This window comes from Sebastes umbrosus, chromosome 3 (genome assembly GCF_015220745.1).
Source record: "Sebastes umbrosus isolate fSebUmb1 chromosome 3, fSebUmb1.pri, whole genome shotgun sequence".
Taxonomy (NCBI): Eukaryota; Metazoa; Chordata; class Actinopteri; order Perciformes; family Sebastidae; genus Sebastes; species Sebastes umbrosus.
This window is the reverse complement of record NC_051271.1, coordinates 29,568,080-29,589,332: the sequence shown is the minus strand read 5'-3', so window position 1 is coordinate 29,589,332 and position 21,253 is coordinate 29,568,080. Positions and strand designations below refer to the sequence as shown.

At 40.5% G+C, this 21,253-nt stretch overlaps 1 protein-coding gene across 1 annotated transcript; it reads left to right on the top strand.

Moving 5' to 3' along the window:
* Positions 1 to 1,093: 1,093 nt before the first annotated feature.
* sec23b (SEC23 homolog B, coat complex II component) lies at positions 1,094 to 16,155 on the top strand. The gene is made up of 19 exons (XM_037764973.1): positions 1,094 to 1,279; positions 3,754 to 3,981; positions 4,375 to 4,432; positions 4,595 to 4,681; positions 5,950 to 6,186; positions 6,304 to 6,386; positions 6,486 to 6,630; positions 8,128 to 8,286; positions 9,027 to 9,142; positions 9,275 to 9,398; positions 9,551 to 9,631; positions 9,729 to 9,818; positions 10,079 to 10,185; positions 11,260 to 11,413; positions 11,594 to 11,671; positions 12,743 to 12,904; positions 13,073 to 13,159; positions 14,257 to 14,478; positions 15,157 to 16,155. Exons 2-19 carry the CDS (start codon positions 3,761 to 3,763, stop codon positions 15,244 to 15,246), a joined length of 2,301 nt encoding a protein of 766 aa, XP_037620901.1. The 5' UTR covers positions 1,094 to 1,279; positions 3,754 to 3,760; the 3' UTR covers positions 15,247 to 16,155.
* Positions 16,156 to 21,253: the final 5,098 nt, after the last annotated feature.

Here is a 21,253-nt window from a genome sequence, read left to right as displayed (position 1 = left end):
TTGAGGCTTAATGGTTGTGGAAGATGTGTATAAAGGTGAAATTTATATATGTTTGGAAAATTTGAATGTTATTAGTGTAACACAAATATTATGTTGTATATAGTATGTATGTGATAAATGTAATGTACTTGATGTCAGACCCCGGGAAGACTAGCTGGTGCCATTGGTATCAGCTAATGGGGATCCCTTTTAAATAAATAAATAAATCTTACTCAATGTTAAAAACAAAAAAGCCATTAAGACCTTTAAGTTATTAAATTAATATAATATGATGTATATAACATAAACTCTGGCATTATGAAATGTATATGTAATTATGTTTGTTTTTTTCAGTTGTCTATGTATCTGTTTGTACGTCTGTAAATGAGCATGTGTTCAATAAAGAAAGCATTATTTAAAAAAAACTAAAACTCCTTGACTAGCCAATGGGGCAGATACTTCCTGCAGCTGTTAGACTCCACAATAGGCACTGCTCCCAGTAGACCACTTACACACCAAAAAACTGACAATAACCTGATATTTTCAGGTGGACTTTCATTCATTCATTCATTCTCACTGTGCAATATCATTTTTAAATTGTGCAATTTTGTTAATAGTCTGTTTATTGTCGATACTGTATATACTGCTCCTATTTTTATACTTCCTTCTATTTAAATGGTTCATATTTTGTTACACTTTGTTTAGCTCTTTTTTTACTGTGTTAGCTGATGCATATTGTTTTTGCACTATCCCCTTTGCTGCTGCACACTGCACATTTCCCCACTGCAGGACTAATAAAGGAATATCTTATCTTATCTCTCAAATCTTAATTATGTTTGCTTTGGGGTTATTTTCAGTTGTCTATGTATCTGTTTGTACGTTTGTAAATGAGCATGTGTTCAATAAAGAAAGCATTATTAAAAAAAACTAATAAAAAAACTAAACTAAAACTCCTCCTAGCCACTGGGGAAGATACCATCGTTGCCACACAGGCACAATACTACGGCACTGCTGTAAAAACTACATTTCCCATAGTTCCCCTCTACCGGTGCAGGGCACTCCCTAGCGACGTCACGGACAAAAGAGCCAATAGGAGGCGTCTGAACTTGTAGTAACACGTCATCGTAGTGTAGAGCAGGAGCCGGCTGAGAGAGGCAGTGATCCAGAGAGTGATCTCCTCACCGTCCTCCTTCTGTTCTGTCCTGTACGTCTACCTTCATCTCCTAATGCTGTGACTTCATTCAAACGCAACAGACTCTTTAAGCTCGTGTCTAGACCTGAGGACAGCCTGATAAACAAGGTAAGAACACGACTTCATGTTGCTGTAAAGTAGGCCGCTACAGCCGTTTACATTCATTCACCGGAAGTGGACCCATGCTACATTCCGTTAGCTAGTAGCGGGTTGAGTGACAGACACAGCGACGCAGAGGGATTTAACTATAACTATAACCTACTGTTGAATACATCAGGTTTCTATAACACCATGTAAGTTACCTGGTTTTGCGTGGCTAACGTTAGACATGGCGAAAACGATGATGTAAATGGTGTTCACTATAGATCTTCCCTGGTGGGTTCATCATAGTGATACGTGGCCTGTAGCCTGTGACATAATCTGAGTTAATCACTGTATACATCGTTCAATACAGTGTTTCTATGATTCAATCAGATATTAAAGTTTCTTTTAATAATTTTTAATAAGATGAACCTTTATTAATTAAAGGGGAATTCAGGTGTCAAAGCAGCAACATCAGCAAACAGAGTGAAACACAGGAGAGGTATACAATATTATAAAAACAATAATAGAGATATAAAAGATACAGAGTGAATGGGTGAACATAGTGTGTGCAGTCTGTCAATAAATAAATGTAATATGTGCATATGTGCAGTCTATAAAGTGGTCCTTTTTACTAAAATATCACTCGAGGAAGAAACTGGAAAACACCTAAAACCCCCAACAACAACAACCCCACATCCCCTTCATCAGATGTGGCCAGGCAAAGCTCACATTCCCTAATGATCTTACATACTGCACTAGAGCTTTTAATCTTGTGTGTTATATTCTATTTTAGCTTCTATCCTAGTTTTTATTTTTAGCTTGTTTTTATTTTCTAATCTTTAATGTTTTTATAACTGTTTTAATTATGTCTTAATGTTCTTCTGCACTTTGTCACAATGTTCTTGAATGTTTATGTAAAGCACTTTGAATTGCCCTGTTGCTGAAATGTGCTATACAAATAAAGCTGCCTTGCCTTGCCTAAGAAAAACATTGGATATAGGGCAGCTGACATTTATTTTAGTTTGTTATTTATTAATCTCCTCGAGGTGATGTCTTCAGGTTGCTTGGTTTTGGCCAAACTCCAAAGATATATTCAAGACAGAGAAAATCAGCAAAACTCTCACAATAGAGAAGCTGGAACTATAGGGGATGTTTGGCATTTTACATGAATTATCTATCTATAATAAATTAAGTGAGGAAATAATTGGCAGATTATTATATAATGGAAAATAATAATTATCATATATATATATATATATATATATATATATATATATACCAACCTCCACTGGTGAGTTCATCAGTAGTGATACGTGTCATAATTAGAGTTAATCACTTTATAAGTCGTTCAAAATGGTGTTTCCGTTCTATGATTTAATCAAATATTAAAGTTTCTTTTAAATGTTCCTAGAGCACAAAAGGGGAAATACCCCCAACAACATCAACCCCACATCCCCTTCATCAGATATGGCCAGGCAAAGCTCACATTCCCTCAGAAAAACATTGGATATAGGGCAACTGACTTTTATTTTAGTTTATTATCGATTAATCTCCTCGAAGTGATGTCTTCAGGTTGCTTGTTTTTTTTTCCAAAACCCCAAAGATATTCAAGACAGAGAAAATCAGCAAAACTCTCACAATAGAGAAGCTGGAACTACAGGGGATGTTTGGCATTTCACTTAAATTATCTATCTATAATTGATTAAGTGAGCAAATAATTGGCAGATTATTATATAATGGAAATACTAATAATTTGCAGCCGTACCTAGTACACAGTTGCGTGGCATACAGATAGTACAAGGTTCAAGGTTCTTTATTCGTCATTTGTCATTTGCCAGCAAAGCAGTTATTGGAAATGAAAATCTTTGGTCTCAGGTTCCTTCTACAACTCTCCTAAAATATATATATATATATATATATATATTATTAACAATTTTCCATAAATAATACACATAACAAAGAATAAATAACAATAAGGCATTACATTAAATGAAACAAAACAAAAGATCATGTACGCTCTGAAATCTTGTGCCCAACTGACCACAAAAGATTGTAATTTTTGTTTTTGTCATCTTTTCAAAAGCACCTTGTAATTCTGCTGATATTCTGCTGTTGTATTGCTCGGGAAATATAAAGTCCCTCTGACAGCGGTGACAATACAGTTGTTACAACAGGATCCCTAGTGATGCTTTGCTAAAGACGTCACTGATGTTTCACTGACACGGACTAAAGGTGTAGCCTAAAAATACCACTGGGATTCCTCTGCACTAATCTCTGTCTCAAAAAAACACGCTATTCAGGTTTGCTGATGACACGTTTGTGCGTCATGCTTTCGAATATGTCTGTTATTTTAGCATGAGAAAGGAACACCTGTATAAAGAGCATCTCACTGTGAAAAGCAGGAGCACATTTAGGCTACCAGTGTCACTGGGACTATATCCAGTTCTTCTATTGGACTTACAACCTCACTGATCTATTGGTTTCTTTCTCTGCTGAAGCTCTGTGATGGCGACCTACCAGGAGTTCATCCAACAGAACGAGGACAGGGATGGGGTGCGATTCAGCTGGAACCTCTGGCCCTCCAGCCGCCTGGAAGCCACCAGGCTAGTGGTCCCAGTCTCCTGCCTCTTCACACCACTCAAGGAGAGGCCTGACCTGCCACCGGTCCAGTACGAACCAGTCCTGTGCAGCCGGGCCAACTGCAAGGCAGTGCTCAACCCACTATGGTGAGTTAAATGGAAAAAAAACAATGCTCCTGCTTACAGATGTTAACTTCTTAATATTTGTTTCAGCTGCAAAGCACCAAAAAACAAGGATTTAAGTATTCAGCCTTTATTTTGACTTATGGTATAATTTAACCTTATTTTTACATGAGGATTTTGTTTAACCAGCAGTGCAAGTGTCTAGTGCCAACTATGTCCTTGACATTTCTTCATTGTAGTATTCCTTGAGTAAAAGAATACGGGTTGTAGGGAATTTGGTGATGTGCTTGAATAGTTTTTAGTGAGTACTATTTGTGGGTACATAAGAGCTGCAAATGGCCCATTATCAGTCACAGTTACACAGTTGTCCTGTCACTCGGATGCAAACCCTAAATAGTTTTGTTCACTCCTTTGCAGTCAAGTTGACTTCAGAGCAAAAATATGGGCGTGCAACTTCTGCTTTCAGAGAAACCCAGTAAGTACCAACGTTCACACTTCACAGCATACTTTAGATTGATATTAATGGTTGCCATAACTCATGACTCATGACTCAAGTCATGCTGTTTTACATAACTTAATGTGGACTAGCTGCATTCATTTATTAAGCTGGTTAATCTGGTTTTCTCTGTCTCTGCAGTTCCCTCCCTCTTATGCAGGCATATCGGACGTGAACCAACCAGCTGAACTCATGCCGCAGTTTTCTACCATCGAGTACATAGTACAGGTAAATACCACACACATGTCTGCACTCTGACCTCAGCCCTTTGCATGGAGATTGTATGTACTCTAGGTCTCTAGGTGTACTCGGCAAAGGTGAATATTAACAAATTCTGACAACAGCTTCTCTATGTTGAGAGTTCTTATTAATTTTTTCAGTTGTGGGTCTCATGATCAATGTGTTCAGTGTCATTGTGCAACTCTGACATATGTGAGCAGTTTTGTTATGGGTTTGGGGATCATTTTCCACAGTTCAAAGTTTATAAAAAAAAAACAAGATCTACTTAGCTGTTGGGATCAACACTGATTAGGTGTTCATTAGTAAATGAATGAATGAATGAATCATTTATTTTTTGTGTCTGGTCATTTACATAACCCATCCCTCATGGGATTATTCAGACACATTAACTAACAACAAATCAAACATTCTGGCGTGTTTGCTCACCATCATCTAACAGGACAATTCACCAACATCATCCAAACATACATATAAACAAACACCATCCAGACATAATAGTAAACCTACCATAAATAAGGCTCCAGGATATATCCCACAATGGAAATACAACAAATAAAACAGTTACAAATATACAACTACAGCCCCCTAAGCACAAGACACATACACAAACCCAATCGTGACAAAAAGGCATAAGAGTTTGAGGAATTTATCTATCATATGTTACTTTTCTCCTCCTATCCCATGCTTTAGAAAGATATTCAGAAAATACAAAAACATTATCAAAAAGATATTCAATTGAGGCTCCAACAGACAAGTCCCAGTTAAATATCTCACCAGCCACGCTGTTGGTTGGTAAACCCAGCAACCTGTTCCACAGACTCACCATGTGAAAGAGATCTGAGCTAATCATGTAGTGTTTTGATATGTTAACTCATACAGTAGGCTATAAGAAATATTTGTTATTGAAATTAATCAGAAACATCCTCGGCTCTACAACCAATGAGTGCCTGACTACTATTATTGCTAACATGTGTGGCTTCATGAATAATGCATATGGTTTTCAAAAGTAATATGAGAGTGTCTCTGCTAGTGTATGTCTTTTAGAAACACATGTTCAACAAACCAAACACACTTTAATTCAGCCTCTTCTTCTTTGTTTCTTTGTGGCTAAGCATTTTTCAGTTTGCAGACAAGAAAAATAAATAAATAAAGATATAATTCAAAAGTGCCAGCTCCTTAGTGTGTGTAATAACATATGTGGAAACAAAACTTTTGTCTTCACTAGAGTGTAACGTTCCTCTCCCACCTCTTTACAGCGCGGAACCCCGGCCCCTCTGATCTTCCTATATGTGGTTGACACGTGTTTGGAAGAAGAGGACCTCCAGGCCCTCAAGGAGTCTCTGCAGATGTCCCTCAGCCTGCTGCCACCCAACGCCCTGGTGGGCCTCATCACGTTCGGACGCATGGTTCAGGTTCACGAGCTCAGCTGTGAGGGGATCGCCAAGAGCTACGTGTTCAGGGGCACCAAGGACCTCACCTCCAAACAGATCCAGGTGGGTTGGGGGGGCAAAGGCACGGGGAAAACTGAGAAATGAGACAAATGAGGAGACTAATGTGCGCACATAGGAAACCGTAATAATTGTTTTTTTGTGTTTGTGTGTGTTTTTCAGGAAATGCTGGGTTTAATGAAGCCAGCGGCATCAGCGCAACAAGGTCGCCCACAGGCACCTCAGGATGCCGCAGCAACTTGCAGGTATGGTGGAGCATTAACATTTCCCTCTCGTCTTTGCCAGTTAAAGGTAGCCGTTTTCAAAAATATGCTTGTCTAAGGTGTGTTTGTGTTCATATTCAGGTTCCTTCAGCCTGTGCACAGAGTCGATATGAACCTGACTGACTTGCTCGGTGAGCTTCAGAGAGACCCATGGCCTGTCCCTCAGGGCAAACGTCCCCTCCGCTCCACCGGTGTTGCACTGTCTGTTGCCGTCGGTCTGCTGGAGGTACAGTACACACAGAAACACAAATAATATTGTACATTAAGTGGATACAAATGATTTGGCAGTCATTTATTGAGGCGCTTCCAATCCTCAGTAACCTGAACTTTAGCCTCTCCAAGACGACTGTGCCACATGTAACGGTTCAGAAACGCACACACTGCCTGATGACTATCTTCCCCCAGGAACAGTACATGTGCTTTGTCAGTTCAAAGGCTAGTTCCTTGTTTGCTTTCTGTCTTTTCCTCCCACTATCATTATCCGCTCTTCTCCTAACGCTAATCTGCGTGGTTATATAAGTGATGCAACAGATCACTACCCCCGCTGTACTCCCCCATCAGCAGATAGGAGATGATTAGAATAAATTTGGCTCTTTCAGTGACTCCAGATTCACTGATTTGTCAAGAGGCGTTTGACTTGAGGAATGAGTCTTTTTGCATATAAAGCAGAACTGCGAAACGTGGTTAGCATCCACCATTTGTTGTCTTATTGATTTTATTGTTCTCTGAATCAGTACACTTTGTCCCTAAATAAATGAATCACTGTTTATGTAGAATTCGTCATCATTAAAAGTCTCCGTGTCTCTGACTCATGGACTATGGACTTTGTTGTAAGTTTTGGCTGTGAGGTCTGCTCTCTGCTGAAACTGATTCCCTAAAAGCTCTCAATCAGACTTGTTGTATACTCATTATACACACATTCAGTTAAAGCAGCAGTAGGCAAGATTGGAGCAAATGTGATTGAAAAAAAGTTATTTTTATAAAACAGTAGTGCATGAGAGAGGTAATCTGAAAAAAAAAATCATGTGCCTCTGTGTCCTCCGGTGCTCCTAATGGTATCTGCAGGATTTCACAGCCTCCGTTGAATGAACAGCCAATAGGAACACTCTCTCTCTCTCTGAAATGACGTTTGATTAGCCAAAGTCTCCCGTCACAGGCTAGATTTTCTAAAGCCTTTAGAGCCATGATGAGGCGCAACAGTCTAGTTTTCTCTGAGGAACACTTGAATTACAATATGCTGAAAGGTTATTATGGAATTTTTGCCCAATGATGCCAAAAATGTCTGCCTACTGCAGGTTTAACCTGGATTTCTGCATTTGTCATGTAATGTGAAAAAACAGCATTGTTGGAATGGAAATTTATTTCAACTGACTCAATAAAGTAATCAGGAATTATTAAATAATTATGTTTTATTTGCTGATGTGAAACCTACCTACCCATGCTTAACTATCTAGGTTCTATTACTGATTACTGACGATGTATTTGCACAGCTGATCCTAATTCTTTTAATAAAGCATTCTTTATTTTCCCCTAACACTCCTCTTTAAATGGCAAGTTTGAGAAGTAGGTCACAATTCCATTAGTACTCATTATCCACATTCACAGTCCAAAGATTGGCAGAAGTCAAATAACAAGCTTGTGGTGTTGTAACTTGAGCGGGGGTAGTGTACAATGATACTTGCACTTAGCTGAAACCCAATTCCCCCCTCTCTTTTATCTTCAGGGTACATACCCCAACACAGGGGCCCGTGTGATGCTGTTCATCGGAGGCCCCCCCACCCAGGGCCCAGGCATGGTGGTGGGAGACGAGCTGAAAATCCCCATCCGCTCCTGGCATGACATCACGAAAGACAACGCTCGTCATTTGAAGAAAGCCACCAAGGTGAGAAAGTGCATGAAGCCTCTGCAAAATCTTGGTATTTGCAGCAGTACTTGTATTTGAGTGAAATCCTTCTTCTTCTTTTTTTTTACAAATTTTCTTTTGTTGTTATAACTGACTTTTTCCCCCAAATAAGCAATAAAGTCAAATACATTTAGTACTAGGGCTGTCAAAGATAACGCCATAATAACGCGTTAATGCAAATTAACGCAATTTTTAATTGCCTGGCAATATTTCAAAGATATGTGAATGAAAATGGGTTCTGTGGGTACCCACGAGCCTCCCCTTTACAGACATGCCCACTTTATGATACTCACATGCAGTTTGGGGCAAGTCATAGTCAAGTCAGCACACTGACACACTGACAGCTGTTGTTGCCTGTTGGGCTGCAGTTTGCCATGTTATGATTTGAGCATATTTGTTATGCTAAATGCAGTACCTGTGAGGGTTTCTGGACAATATTTGTCGTTGTTTTGTGTTAATTGTTTCCAATAACAAAATATATACATACATTTGCATAAAGCAAGCATATTTGCCCACTCCCATGTTGATAAGAGTATTACATACTTGACAAATCTCCCTTTAAGTTACATTTTGAACAGATAAAAAATATGCGATTAGTTTGCGATCAATTAACAGCCCTATTTAGTACACAACATACTAGGGGTATGCTCATTGAAATTAAGTTGTTGTTTCATGTCTTTTTATCTGTTTTTTTTGTTGTTGTTTTTTATATCACACAGTACTACGAAGCCATGGCCAACCGCTCATCAGTAAATGGCCACTGTATCGATATCTACGCCTGTGCCCTAGACCAGACGGGACTGCTGGAGATGAAATGCTTATCTAATCTCACCGGGTACGTCAGCACTTACTGTTTGGGTGTGGGATTATATTAGCCTAACTATTAGGGATGTATGATTCTTTACAGATAAATACCCCTTTTAGGGATACTTTAGATTCTAACCGATCTGTTTTCATTTATTATCAGGGGGCACATTGTGATGGGAGACTCCTTCAACACCTCCCTGTTCAAGCAGACCTTCCAGAGAGTCTTCAGCAAAGACTACAATGCAGACTTCCGCATGGCCTTTGGAGGCGTCCTGGAGGTCAAGGTAATGAAGCGATTTAGTCATAGCGAATGTCATTGTTTGCTGTGCTTTTGCTAGAATAAGAGGCTTGTGTCAATTGTGATTTTTTTTCTTTTCAGAGCACAGAATAGATCTATACCTGCATGCTTATGTTGTGTGTCTTTCTGTCTATATAGACATCAAGGGAAGTGAAGATTTGCGGGACCATCGGGCCGTGTGTTTCACTCAACTCCAAGGGTCCCTGTGTTTCGGAGAACGTGAGTCGCCACCCCAGATTCAGATTCTTTCCTTCCCACAATTGAACCGTAATCCGAGAGCTGGCGTTCATCACAATATGTTCTCTGTGTTGTGTAGGAGATGGGTACCGGTGGCACGAGCCAGTGGAAAATATGCGGCCTCAACCCCTCCACCACTTTGGGCCTTTATTTTGAAGTGGTGAATCAGGTAAAACTTAAAAAACACTTCTCTTGAACCTTAGCTGGTGAGCTCTGATTGGATTACTGTAGGCTGATGAAAGTGCAGTCACATCAAACAAGTGAATAACTGTGATGTGAAGAAGGCTTTGTTTAGTGAAACAATGGCTTTTTGTGTTGTCTTTCTTGTAGTAGAAGGCCATTTGTTAGGCTCATGCAAAGAGAGTAGTGATTGACAATACTGTCTCTACTGTTTTGTGTGTGTGTGTGTGTGTGTGTGTGTGTGTGTAGCACAATGCACCAACCCCCCAGGGTGGCCGAGGGGCGATCCAGTTTGTAACCCAGTACCAGCACTCCAACACACAGAGGAGGATACGGGTCACTACCATCGCCAGGAAGTAAGACACCATAAAACTGTAGTTTACTCCATGTCAACCTGGAACTAGGGCTGTCAATCGCTTAAAATATTTAATCAGGATTAATCGCATGATTGTTCATAGTTAATCACGATTAATCGCAAATTAATTGCACATTTAATCTGTTCAAAATGTACCTTAAAGGGAGATTTGTCAAGTATTTAATACTCTTTAATACTTATCAACATGGGAGTGGACAAATATGCTTGCTTTATGCAAATGTATGTATATATTTATTATTGGAAATCAATTAACAACACAAAACAATGACAAATATTGTCCAGAAACCCTCACAGGTACTGCATTTAGCATAAAAATATGCTCAAATCATAACATGGCAAACTGCAGCCAAACAGACAACAATAGCTGTCAGTGTGTCAGTGTGCTGACTTGACTATGACTTGCTCCAAATTGCATTTGATTATCATAAAGTGGGCATCAGAACCCATTTTCATTCACATATCTTGAGGTCAGAGGTCAAGGGATCCCTTTGAGAATGGCCAGGACAGTTTCCATTTCCTCGCCAAAATGTAGCGTACGTTTTGAGCGTTATTTAAACTCCTTTGCAACAAGTTAGTATGACATGGTTGGTACCAATGCGTTCCTTAGATTGTTTAGTTTTATATGATACCAGTTCAAACTGAGCCCACTCCAACCTAAAAATTGAAAGTTGTGCTAAAGAAATTATTGGCGTTAAAATAAATTTGCGTTAACGCGTTATTATCGCATTAACTTTGACAGCCCTACCTGGAACATCATTATTATCATTATTATTAACATGCTAGGTTATTTTGCAGAAAAGACTTTCCAGTGAATATTCACTTTATGCACCTACAAGTGTGTGATATAATGAAGCCTGGCATTTTGTCAAGAAAGTGCTGCCTTGAATCAATATAAGCCTCACTAGAAAGGATGTTTACATTCCTGCAATTTGGGGTGACGCCTTCAGAGACCTGCGCGTCATTCACACCACACCCATGCTCACCTGCACCTCTCCTGCTGTCCTCCCTCCCTGCCTCCCTCCCTCTTTGCTCTTTCTGTGTGTCTCCACCGAAGCTGGGCAGATGCACAGTCTCAAATCCAGCACATTGAGTCGTCGTTCGACCAGGAAGCAGCCGCGGTGCTCATGGCTCGCCTGGGAGTCTTCAGAGCGGAGTCGGAGGAGGGACCGGACGTCCTGCGTTGGCTTGACAGGCAGCTCATCCGCCTGGTGAGTGCCGCTCCCACACCTCCCTGCCTGCGCTTTGTGATGAGAACAATGCATAGTTGGCATTGTTAGGATTGTGCGATACGACGTCATTCTGTAATTGCTTACGTATGATGTGCCAGGTTATGTTATGTTAGGTTCATGTTCAATGCTTGATCATCGTTTTGTCTCCCTCGGTTTCAGTGTCAGAAGTTCGGCCAGTTCAACAAAGACGATCCTACATCCTTCAAACTGTCAGAGTCTCTGTCCCTCTACCCACAGGTAAACCTGCGTCCTAGTGGAAACGCCTCATTTTAAATCTGTAAAAAAAAAAAAAAATACTAAATGGAATTTTCCAATCTTTATAGATCTGAATAAAATGTGACTTAAATCAATTCTAATTATAAAACTGTCCCTAATTTATATTGATTTGCATTAGGACTACAGTGGAAACCGCTTATAGTGATCACTGTTACAGTGATCAACCACATATATGGATCTCAAAAAACTTGGGACAGAATCATTCCTATATAAACGTTATTTAAATAATTCGCTTATAGTAATGAAGAAGTCCGCTTATAGCTAGGGATGCACCGACACCGGATCAGATATCGGGCCAAAACTCACTCAAATAGCTGGATCGGGTATCGGTGACAATGGGTACGATCTATTCAATTCAATTCTATGTTTATTATAATAATAATAATAATATAATTGGCACATTCCTACTTATAGTGGTCATTTTGGGTCTTTTTAATACATGACAAATATGGAAAAACATTTTAAAACTACGTTAGACTAACGTTAATTAAATTTGTGTTTTGTTTTTTACTTTACTCACTTGATACTTTGCCTCGCAGACCGTCTGCTTTGCTTTTTCTGCTTTTGGATACCGTGAGGCTGATGCTGCGTGCACATTGATATTGTGACGGGGAAAAGAAAGTAGTTTTCTCTGAATGAGAAACGAATGCGCACGGGGAAAGCACCTTCGTCAATTGGATTGAGAATGCCTGGTCACGTAATGCCCTCAAAGTGAAACTTTTTCTGCATGCACTCTCGCGCTGCAGAGCCGGCCAAACACGGCAATGCCTCGCCCTCAATGAGGGAAAAGGCAGAAGAATTGACAGCGAGCCAGTAAATAGCGTAGCGGTCTGTTTCATTACGTTGTATTCATGTTATATATACACAACTGTCAATTAGATGGTAATCTGCATGAGAAATGATGCACAACAACAAAAATGTGGTTATAATAATCATCTGCGTATAGTGATCAATTTGACCCGGACAGACTTGATCACTATAAGCGGTTTCCACTGTATATGCTAACTTTAATTTCCTCTCCTCCACCTGCAGTTTATGTTCCATCTGAGGCGGTCGCCCTTCCTGCAGGTGTTCAACAACAGCCCCGATGAGTCGTCCTATTACAGGCACCACTTTGTCAGGCAGGACCTGACCCAGTCCCTGATCATGATCCAGCCCATCCTCTACTCATACTCCTTCCATGGACCACCAGAGGTCAGCCTCACACCCTTCACACCATTATTATTATTATCAGCCTTTAGAGGAGCATCAGGTCTTTCCTGGGAGCTTCAGAATGTCTCCATAAGAAATGCCTGTCAGTGCTGATGGATTTGGTGCTTGAGTTGTTCCAAACGGTGTGCTGGATGTGTCTGTTCTTCACAGCCCGTTCTCCTGGACAGCAGCAGCATCCTGCCAGATCGAATCCTGCTGATGGACACTTTCTTCCAGCTGGTTATCTACCATGGAGAGGTGAGACAGTTTTATTCATTTAGATCTTTAGAGCAGGACGACATTTGATTAACCTCTTACTATTCCGCCCTCTTATTTTTAAAGGGATAGGGTTGGAGGACAGGGGATGTTCAGGGTTAGATAAAATAAAAGTCAACGGTAGATGTTACATAGAGGTGGTGAACATCATCTGAAAGCTGGGAACCTGAAGATTAATTTGAGATGCGGCTCAGCACTGTGTGTCAAGCTGGTCTAGTTAGTAATAAGAAATAAAAATGAATAAATAAATGAATTAATCAATTAAAATAAATTGTGAAAGTGTATAAGAGCGTAGAACATGATGATATACGTTTGTGATGGTCAATCCCATGCTCACTTATGTCTCATAAATTGTTGCAGCAATTTTTGGGTTGATACCATTTGTTACACAGATTTGGTGCTAAATTTAAAAAATGTTCACCACTTGAGAATTGATAAAAATGATTAATAATCCCTCCAAAATACCACATTAAGACACCAGGACCTTGAGGAACACCATAGAAAAAGCCATGCGAATACACCATTTTAATATTGGCGAATATAACAAATTTATACTGCATGCAAACAATTGCATGGTTGTTTTCCCAAACTGCATGTGATTATCATAAAGTGGGCATGTCTGTAAATAGGAGACTCGTGGGTACCCATAGAACCCATTTTCATTCACATATCTTGAGGTCAGAGGTCAAGGGACCCCTTTGAAAATCGCCATGCCAGTTTGTCCTCGCCAAAATTTAGCGGAACTTCGTAGCATTATTTAGCCTGCTTCCAGAAAAGCTAGCAAGCAAGCATGACACAGTTATGTAGTTAGACATGGCTGGTACCAATGGATTCATTAAGCTCTCTAGTTTCATATGATACCAGTATCTTCACTTTAGCTTGAGAACTCAGCCCACAACAATCTCTGAAAGTCAGACTAGCGTCTCGAAGTGTTAAGGGTTTAACCTCCATTGGAGAACTTGAGTTCCAAAAATCTCCACCTGTCGTTCATCTGCTTCATTTCTTCCTAGAGGATAACGACACATTAGGTGATACAGCAGGCATTTCTTAATGCTGTTCTCTTCCTCTTTATTTTCCAGACCATAGCCCAGTGGCGAAAGGCAGGCTACCAGGAATTGGCAGAGTACGAGAACTTCAAACAGCTGTTGCTGGCTCCACTGGATGACGCCCAGGAGATCCTGCAGACGCGTTTCCCCATGCCGCGCTACGTCGACACCGAGCACGGAGGCTCACAGGCTCGCTTCCTGCTCTCCAAGGTCAACCCATCGCAGACCCACAACAACCTCTACGCCTGGGGACAGGTACTGTATTATAAGCTACACCTTACAGTTTCACCTTTTATAGTTGAGGATAGATTGCTTTTAGAGGTCAATGACATTTTCAGCAGAATGTCTAAAGATATCAAATTCATTTCTCACTCCTTTGTCTTCCTCCTCATGCCGCTTCAGTGGTGGGCTGAGGGTTATTTACAACCTCCTACAGAGCTTTCATAATCACATATCAGTATAACACGATTGATGAAAGTTTCGGAAATTTCTCATTTCCTTCTTGCGTCCAAATCAAGACTTTAAAACCCCCGGGATTGTCTGTATCCATGGGTGAAAAACAATCTGTGCTGACAACTCCGAACATTTAAAGTCGAACTGTCAGCAAACGCAGGTCTTGCATTTGCTAACCTCTGATTTTAAGTGTGGGAGATTGAAAGCTGCAAATAGCATTAATCTGTTATATCCCAAGTTAAGGAAGAGCTGAACCATAACCCGGAGTTTACAAACACTGTGAATACATCCACGGCAGTCTGAGAATCAGATTATAAAGAGAACAAGGCCTTGCATAAGATAATCTTAGTGATAAACCCGTTTACGTTATATTAAAGTGATCATGGGATCAGAGTTATGTCATGAAAAGATCCGTCTGCAAAGTGCGGGAATGACTCACCCACTATTTTTGTCTTCATTTTACTTCCTGTGCATCTACAGGAGGTGGGAGCCCCGATCCTCACCGATGACGTCAGCCTTCAGGTCTTCATGGACCACTTGAAGAAACTGGCAGTCTCCAGCTCCACGTAGACGTCTCCGTTCCGCCGCAAAGTGATCCGACATTCCCGTTCTGACATAGGGATCCATTAACATTTCCCCTGTTTTTGTAAAGGAGCCAAACCCAGAGAGTCGACCGTATGTGCTTGCTTGATTGTGGGAGTCGTGTGTGACATATCCATGCTACGAAATGAAAGGAACAAAAGGGGGGGGGGAAATGGCACATTCCTATGAAGAAAACATTTCTACTCATTTTCATTAACTAGGTATTTATGAGAAACGGCTCCAGTACTCCAGACTGTCCTCATGTAAGCAATATCAAATCCTCTATTTCTCTTTTATATTTGATATTACCTCTGACATGCATAATGATTAGACTGATAATTATTTTTTTGTCCAAAAAAAATGTGTCTACTGCATCAGCCTTGGTCGAAGGTGCTGTTTAATAGGACGCTTGTATGTGTTCGCTTTGTCTATAGCTAAAGATGACATGCCTAGAATTTTCTCATTAATAAATTGTAACGGTATCTTCTAATGCTGGCTAAGAAAATGTTCACAGGGCTAATCGGTCTTCAAACTGATGTTAAAATTTCTACATGGATTATACTTTTTTTAAGTGTTTTCCAAGAAAATTCTCTTCTGAATAATGAGGATTAATGTTCTGAGTAATGGAAGTCAATCACGGCATGTCAACCGAGACGCACTCTGTTTTCAATGACGAACATTTAGATGTATTTTTAACTTTAAAGGGTACTCTATAGTTCAGTCCTCTCATCTCATCTCATCACCATCTGGTATTTTGCACCCAAACGATTGCCCAAGTGTCTTTGTAATCAGACTTTAATATACTGTAAGACTGTATAAAAGGGACAGTTGTTTGATTTAGATCCTGTCTGGATTCTTAATGCTACCCATATAAAAGCCCCATCGGCTGGAAACAGATTCTGTCTGTGTTGTCTATCCTTGCAAACCGGCGTGCACGTCCCCGTTCACAAAGCAACTTTTGTCTCCTACTTTGGATTTTCACATGGAAGTCACCGAGGTTACCGTAGATGCTCAGTTCATACACAAGGCATCTGTTTGGTGATGTGCAGCAGAAGGAAAGACCTGTCTGGGGTTGCAGATTTGAACGATTGCGTGTCAGCTGTGTGTGTAAGAGAGAATGACGCACAGCATGTTGCTGCAACAGTATGTGACGCGTCCTCGGTGCAGATTGGAAGCGACACTCTCCCTCAACAATTGTCTTTTTCTCATTTGTTGCTACTGTACATAAAGCCCGCACGGCATGCAATCATAAAACCACTTGCGCACCATCTACTGTCAATGTAAGCTGATTTCAGAGCACCCAGACAGTATGATTTCGAGGATCAGTGAACGGCAGATTATGAAGACTAATCCGTAGGGGCTATCTGTTTAGAGGCAAATTCTACTCTTGGCAGCTTTAAGCGGAAGTTGCCACTGAAATACAAATGAAGTCTGTGTCTATCAAGAGCTTAGGCCGTACAATGTTGCCTTCTGAAGCCACATATGCTCCAAAGGTATTCAAGGTCAAGTAAAAAAAAGATACAATGCAACAGCTCTTAATCTCTTTTAAACATGGACACTCCTGCAGAAAGCCAAAAAGCTCCATTTTGTTCAGTAGAGGTTGGTGCAGCTGCGTGAGATCTGATCTGCCGTACTGTACATGGATATGAAGTGATCTCATAATGCAAAGGCTGCAGCTGTGCATGTTCAATGACGTTCAGAGGAACAAAAGAACATTACCATTTCTCTCAGCACACTATTTTTTTTTTTTTTTTTGGTCTTCAGTGATCATTGATGATGCTCACGTCCATGTGATTCCCAGGCTTAGGCAAAGCTGTAAGGAAATGTGTTGTCTTATTATCTCCTATCAAATCCTAACGGATCAGTTCTAGTCCCAGCAGCCAGAGAAATCCATTCCGGCGTCACAGATAACTTATGTAAGATTTCTATTTGCAATATGTCATAGCATGTTTATATAACTATGATTGACACAATACTGTAGTCAGATGATGCCTGACATAAATAGAATAGTTCAGGTCCTTTCAGCAATTTAGATTATAGGAGCTAAAACTTAAGTCTGAATGTATATTAATATTGTGTGAGTACATGTAAAAAAAAAAATTAATCCCTAGAAAGCTCAAAGCAACATGAGTTAATAGTCACCCCAATATGAAATAAATGTTTTTTTAAAAATTAGGTTTAGGCAATATAACTACAACTTCTTTAGGTTTAGGCAAAAAAAAGTTAGGTTTAGGCAACAAAACTACAATTTCTGGAGGTGTAGGCAATAAAACAATAACTTCTTTAGGTTTAGGAAATAAAACAACAACTTCTTTAGGTTTAGGCAATAAGACTACAACTTCTTTAGGTTTAGGCAATAAAACAACAACTTCTTTAGGTTTAGGCAATAAAACAACAACTTCTTTAGGTTTAGGCAAAAAAGAACACTTAATTAAGTTTAGGGAAAGACACTGTGTTTTGGGGTTGAAATAACTAAAACACAAAGACAACTACACATTGTTGGTTTCACACGGGATGCAAACTCCGGCCTCCTGGGTAAAAACCCTGTGTTGTGTGTCATCCACCCCTTATACGTTCATTATGATATGTTTACGTCCATCATGATCATTTTGGGGGAGTGGCTTTGGAGGGAGGCCTGAAGCGACGGACTGTCAGTGTTGCCAACTTGGCGACTTTCTCTCTAGATTTAGCGACTTTTGGAGCTAGTGCTGCTAGCTGATTTCATGGAAAAAGAGTTGGCAACACTAGGCTGTTTTTTTCATTTGGATCATTTTTTAAAATCTAGTGTACTCTTGCTGGTTTTCCAGCATTACCGACCCCTAAGTTTATAGGCATACAGTTGGTTATTTATTTGCACATCTAGCAATATATGGAGCGGCAAAATTAAATAAAGAAAAGCCAAAATAAAATTCACTATCAAAAATGAACCCCAAATCCTTAGCTAGAGTTTATTCTCCATCCATTCCAGCTTAGTTTTAAACCGATCAATAACTGTGACAAAGAGCCTGAACCTAGATTGTGACCTCAAAATAAAATGACCATTATCATACATAATGCAGCACTGAAGTCTATAACTGACAGAAAATATTATTTTCTTGCATCTTTCCGTGTTTATTAGCCTATGGGGATCTAAAATTCACACAAATAGTCCTATCAAATCTATCCTCATGTGTGCTGCAGTGTACATAGTAGAACGGCCTCTTCTGAAAAGTGCCAAACTGAATTATTCTCCTACAAAAGGCTTTGGTGGATGTGTGAACATTCATTCCCACAAGCTACAGCAAAGGACTTAAAATGTGTTAACTTGAGAGCAGGGATTATCTTCTTGTTTTTGCCACAAATTATCACAAACCTCATGGACGTCATAGGCAGACTGTAGCCAAGTATTCTGACTTCCAATATGCTGCTGATATTCAATAAGACCCTGGCAGCTGTTGACAAGAACCGCTGGGTGATCTCAGGACACCACAGGGCACTTTTTAAAGCTTTGAGATGTGCACACGCGTACAAGGGTTCACTCACACAGAGTGGGAAGGGATGATTTACCCGACAGTATTTCAGTGGGTCTCCAGTGGAAACTTTTCAACCATTACCAAAGCAGTTCATCAAATTCCATTTGTTATTTTTGTGCCTATAAGCCTGGATAATACAGATCACCCCTTGATCACCTTTATGTACAAGATCATGCCAAGGTGGAAATAACCCACAGTATCATCAGCAGCTTGTTCAGCAGTATTTGGGGCACTTTGGTGGCCTGATTTGTCCATTTTCAGAATCGTGTTGAAGTGCGGCTTAGCCTCCGGCGTGGGGGGGTTGAACATGAAGGCATGCTGCTGAGGTAACCGAGACGTCAGGCCTATCTGGCCTCATTTACTCTGGGGTTGTTAACACTGTTTGCACGGAGGCTCAAACAACTGGTATTTTTAGCTCACTCTCACTCAGAAGAATCAAAGTAGCTCATGGGAAACGCCCTTTGAAATGCCAACATTCGCGTCTCTCATCTCTCTACTCCAGCACAGTTCAGATTAGAAGAGTCATCTCTACTTCTCACACTGTGCGGAGCTCAACAGGCCGTCATCAGTGTGGTCAGCAGCAGCAGCTCATCATCCTCTCCATGACCTCCCTCCGAACAAAACACAGATCAGCTTCTTTGAAAAACGGAAAGAACTCCGAGAAGCGACTAATAGAAAAACGGCAACTGCTGTGAGGAATTAACAAGAAATAGTTGTACAGTTGCATTTCATTTATTTTATTGAGCGGCTGTGGCTGACGTAGAGCGGGTCATCCACCAATCGGAAAGGTTTGGCAGTTCTATCCCCGGCTCCTCCAGTCCACATGTTGAAGTGTCTTTGAGCAAGACACTCAACCCCAAAATTGCTCCCGAAGGCTGTGCCGTCGATGTGTGAATGGGTGAATGCTGACATGGAGTGTAAAGCGCTTTGACTGGTCGGAAAGGCACTATATAAATGCAAGTCCATTTGCCATTGACTAGTAAACGTGTAATGCACCGTTTTGGACATTCTGCATAATTCAGAATAGGTGTCAAATGTAACATCTGACTGTTATCCTTTACTTCGTCAACCTGCTCATCATTGGTGGCCTCTATCATATTGCTGTAAAAACATATCATTTTTTTCTCACCAAAAACTACATTTTACAAGATTATATTTGAATGCATCATTATAGTGTTATAATCTACCATCGCCTAATACTCATTTTACTGAGCAGAGCCTGAACACAGCATGATGTAACACAATGATACATCCCTTAAAGGGACTATTTGTAACTTTCAGAAATGCTTCTTAACAGCGACACCTGTGGCCGTGAAATCAACGAATCCTAGTGTTGGCTTTTCCTGCCTAAGTGCAGGCTGAGGCAGCGGGGCTCTGCAGCGTGTCTACCTGCTCTCTCCGCCCGCAGCCGGAGAGAGCAGAGGAGACACCGGCACCCGGTCGGTAACGAGAAGACAACGTAAATCTCTGTAGAGCTCCATCACTTCACAAGACACGGAAAACCTCTGTTGGTCTGGAGGAGCTTCAGCAGTTATTTCTGCACAAACGTCCCCTGTACATTCACTAGATATTCTCAGAGCTAAACTAACTCTTCTGCAGTGTGTAGTGAGCGCGCGTTCACGTCTAGAGGTGGAGCGAGCTGAGCTGTCTGAGTAAAGGCGAGCAGGCAGAGGAGGAGGGTACAGTGGCTACACGTGAACGCGCATATGCGAGCGCGCATGTGTGACGACCCGCTACATTTATGCGCGTACAAAGTTACAAATAGTCCCTTTAAGGAACTACCATAAAACTTCAATCAAAAGCCATGTATGCAATAAATTATTATTTTTTTAATTTAAAGTGTACGGGAAAAAATCGGAGCACCCGGAGTAAACCCTAACTTAAACATGAGACTTAAAGAGTAACCAATCATAGTGTTCATTTCAGCAGAGGACATTCACCTAACATGACAATATGACAAAATAAACACTTTCAACTGCATTTCTGCTGCACTCACAAGTTAGATGGTACTGCCTGCATGGAGTGTATGGCCCTGGAAAGGACATTTTGCAAAATTTTGTACCACTTCCTGTGTCCACTATGTATTGCTAGAGAACACACACACACACTAATTATACAGTATGTTGCTGTATATCATGTGCAGATCACACCATGTAAATCTCATTTAAATTGAATGTTCTTTGTCACATAAGGCTGACTTCCTTCTGGAGGAAAGGCTGATTGGTGAAGTTGAAATGAGGAGTTATCTGATATGATACCTCCTCATTTCACTACAAAAACTTAAATAAGGTGGCAGCAGGCTGAACGGAGATCGCCTGAAAGTTTACTTAGGCTACTGTAGGTTGTATTGTGTCATTTTCAGTAAATACCGCAGTGTAAAACCTGTTTTCTATTTAAAAAACACAACTGTCAGAAGAGAGCTAAAAGTATTACTCACCTATCTTTTAAGTCTTTACGTCTCCAGTCTGATCTTGAGCGCACAG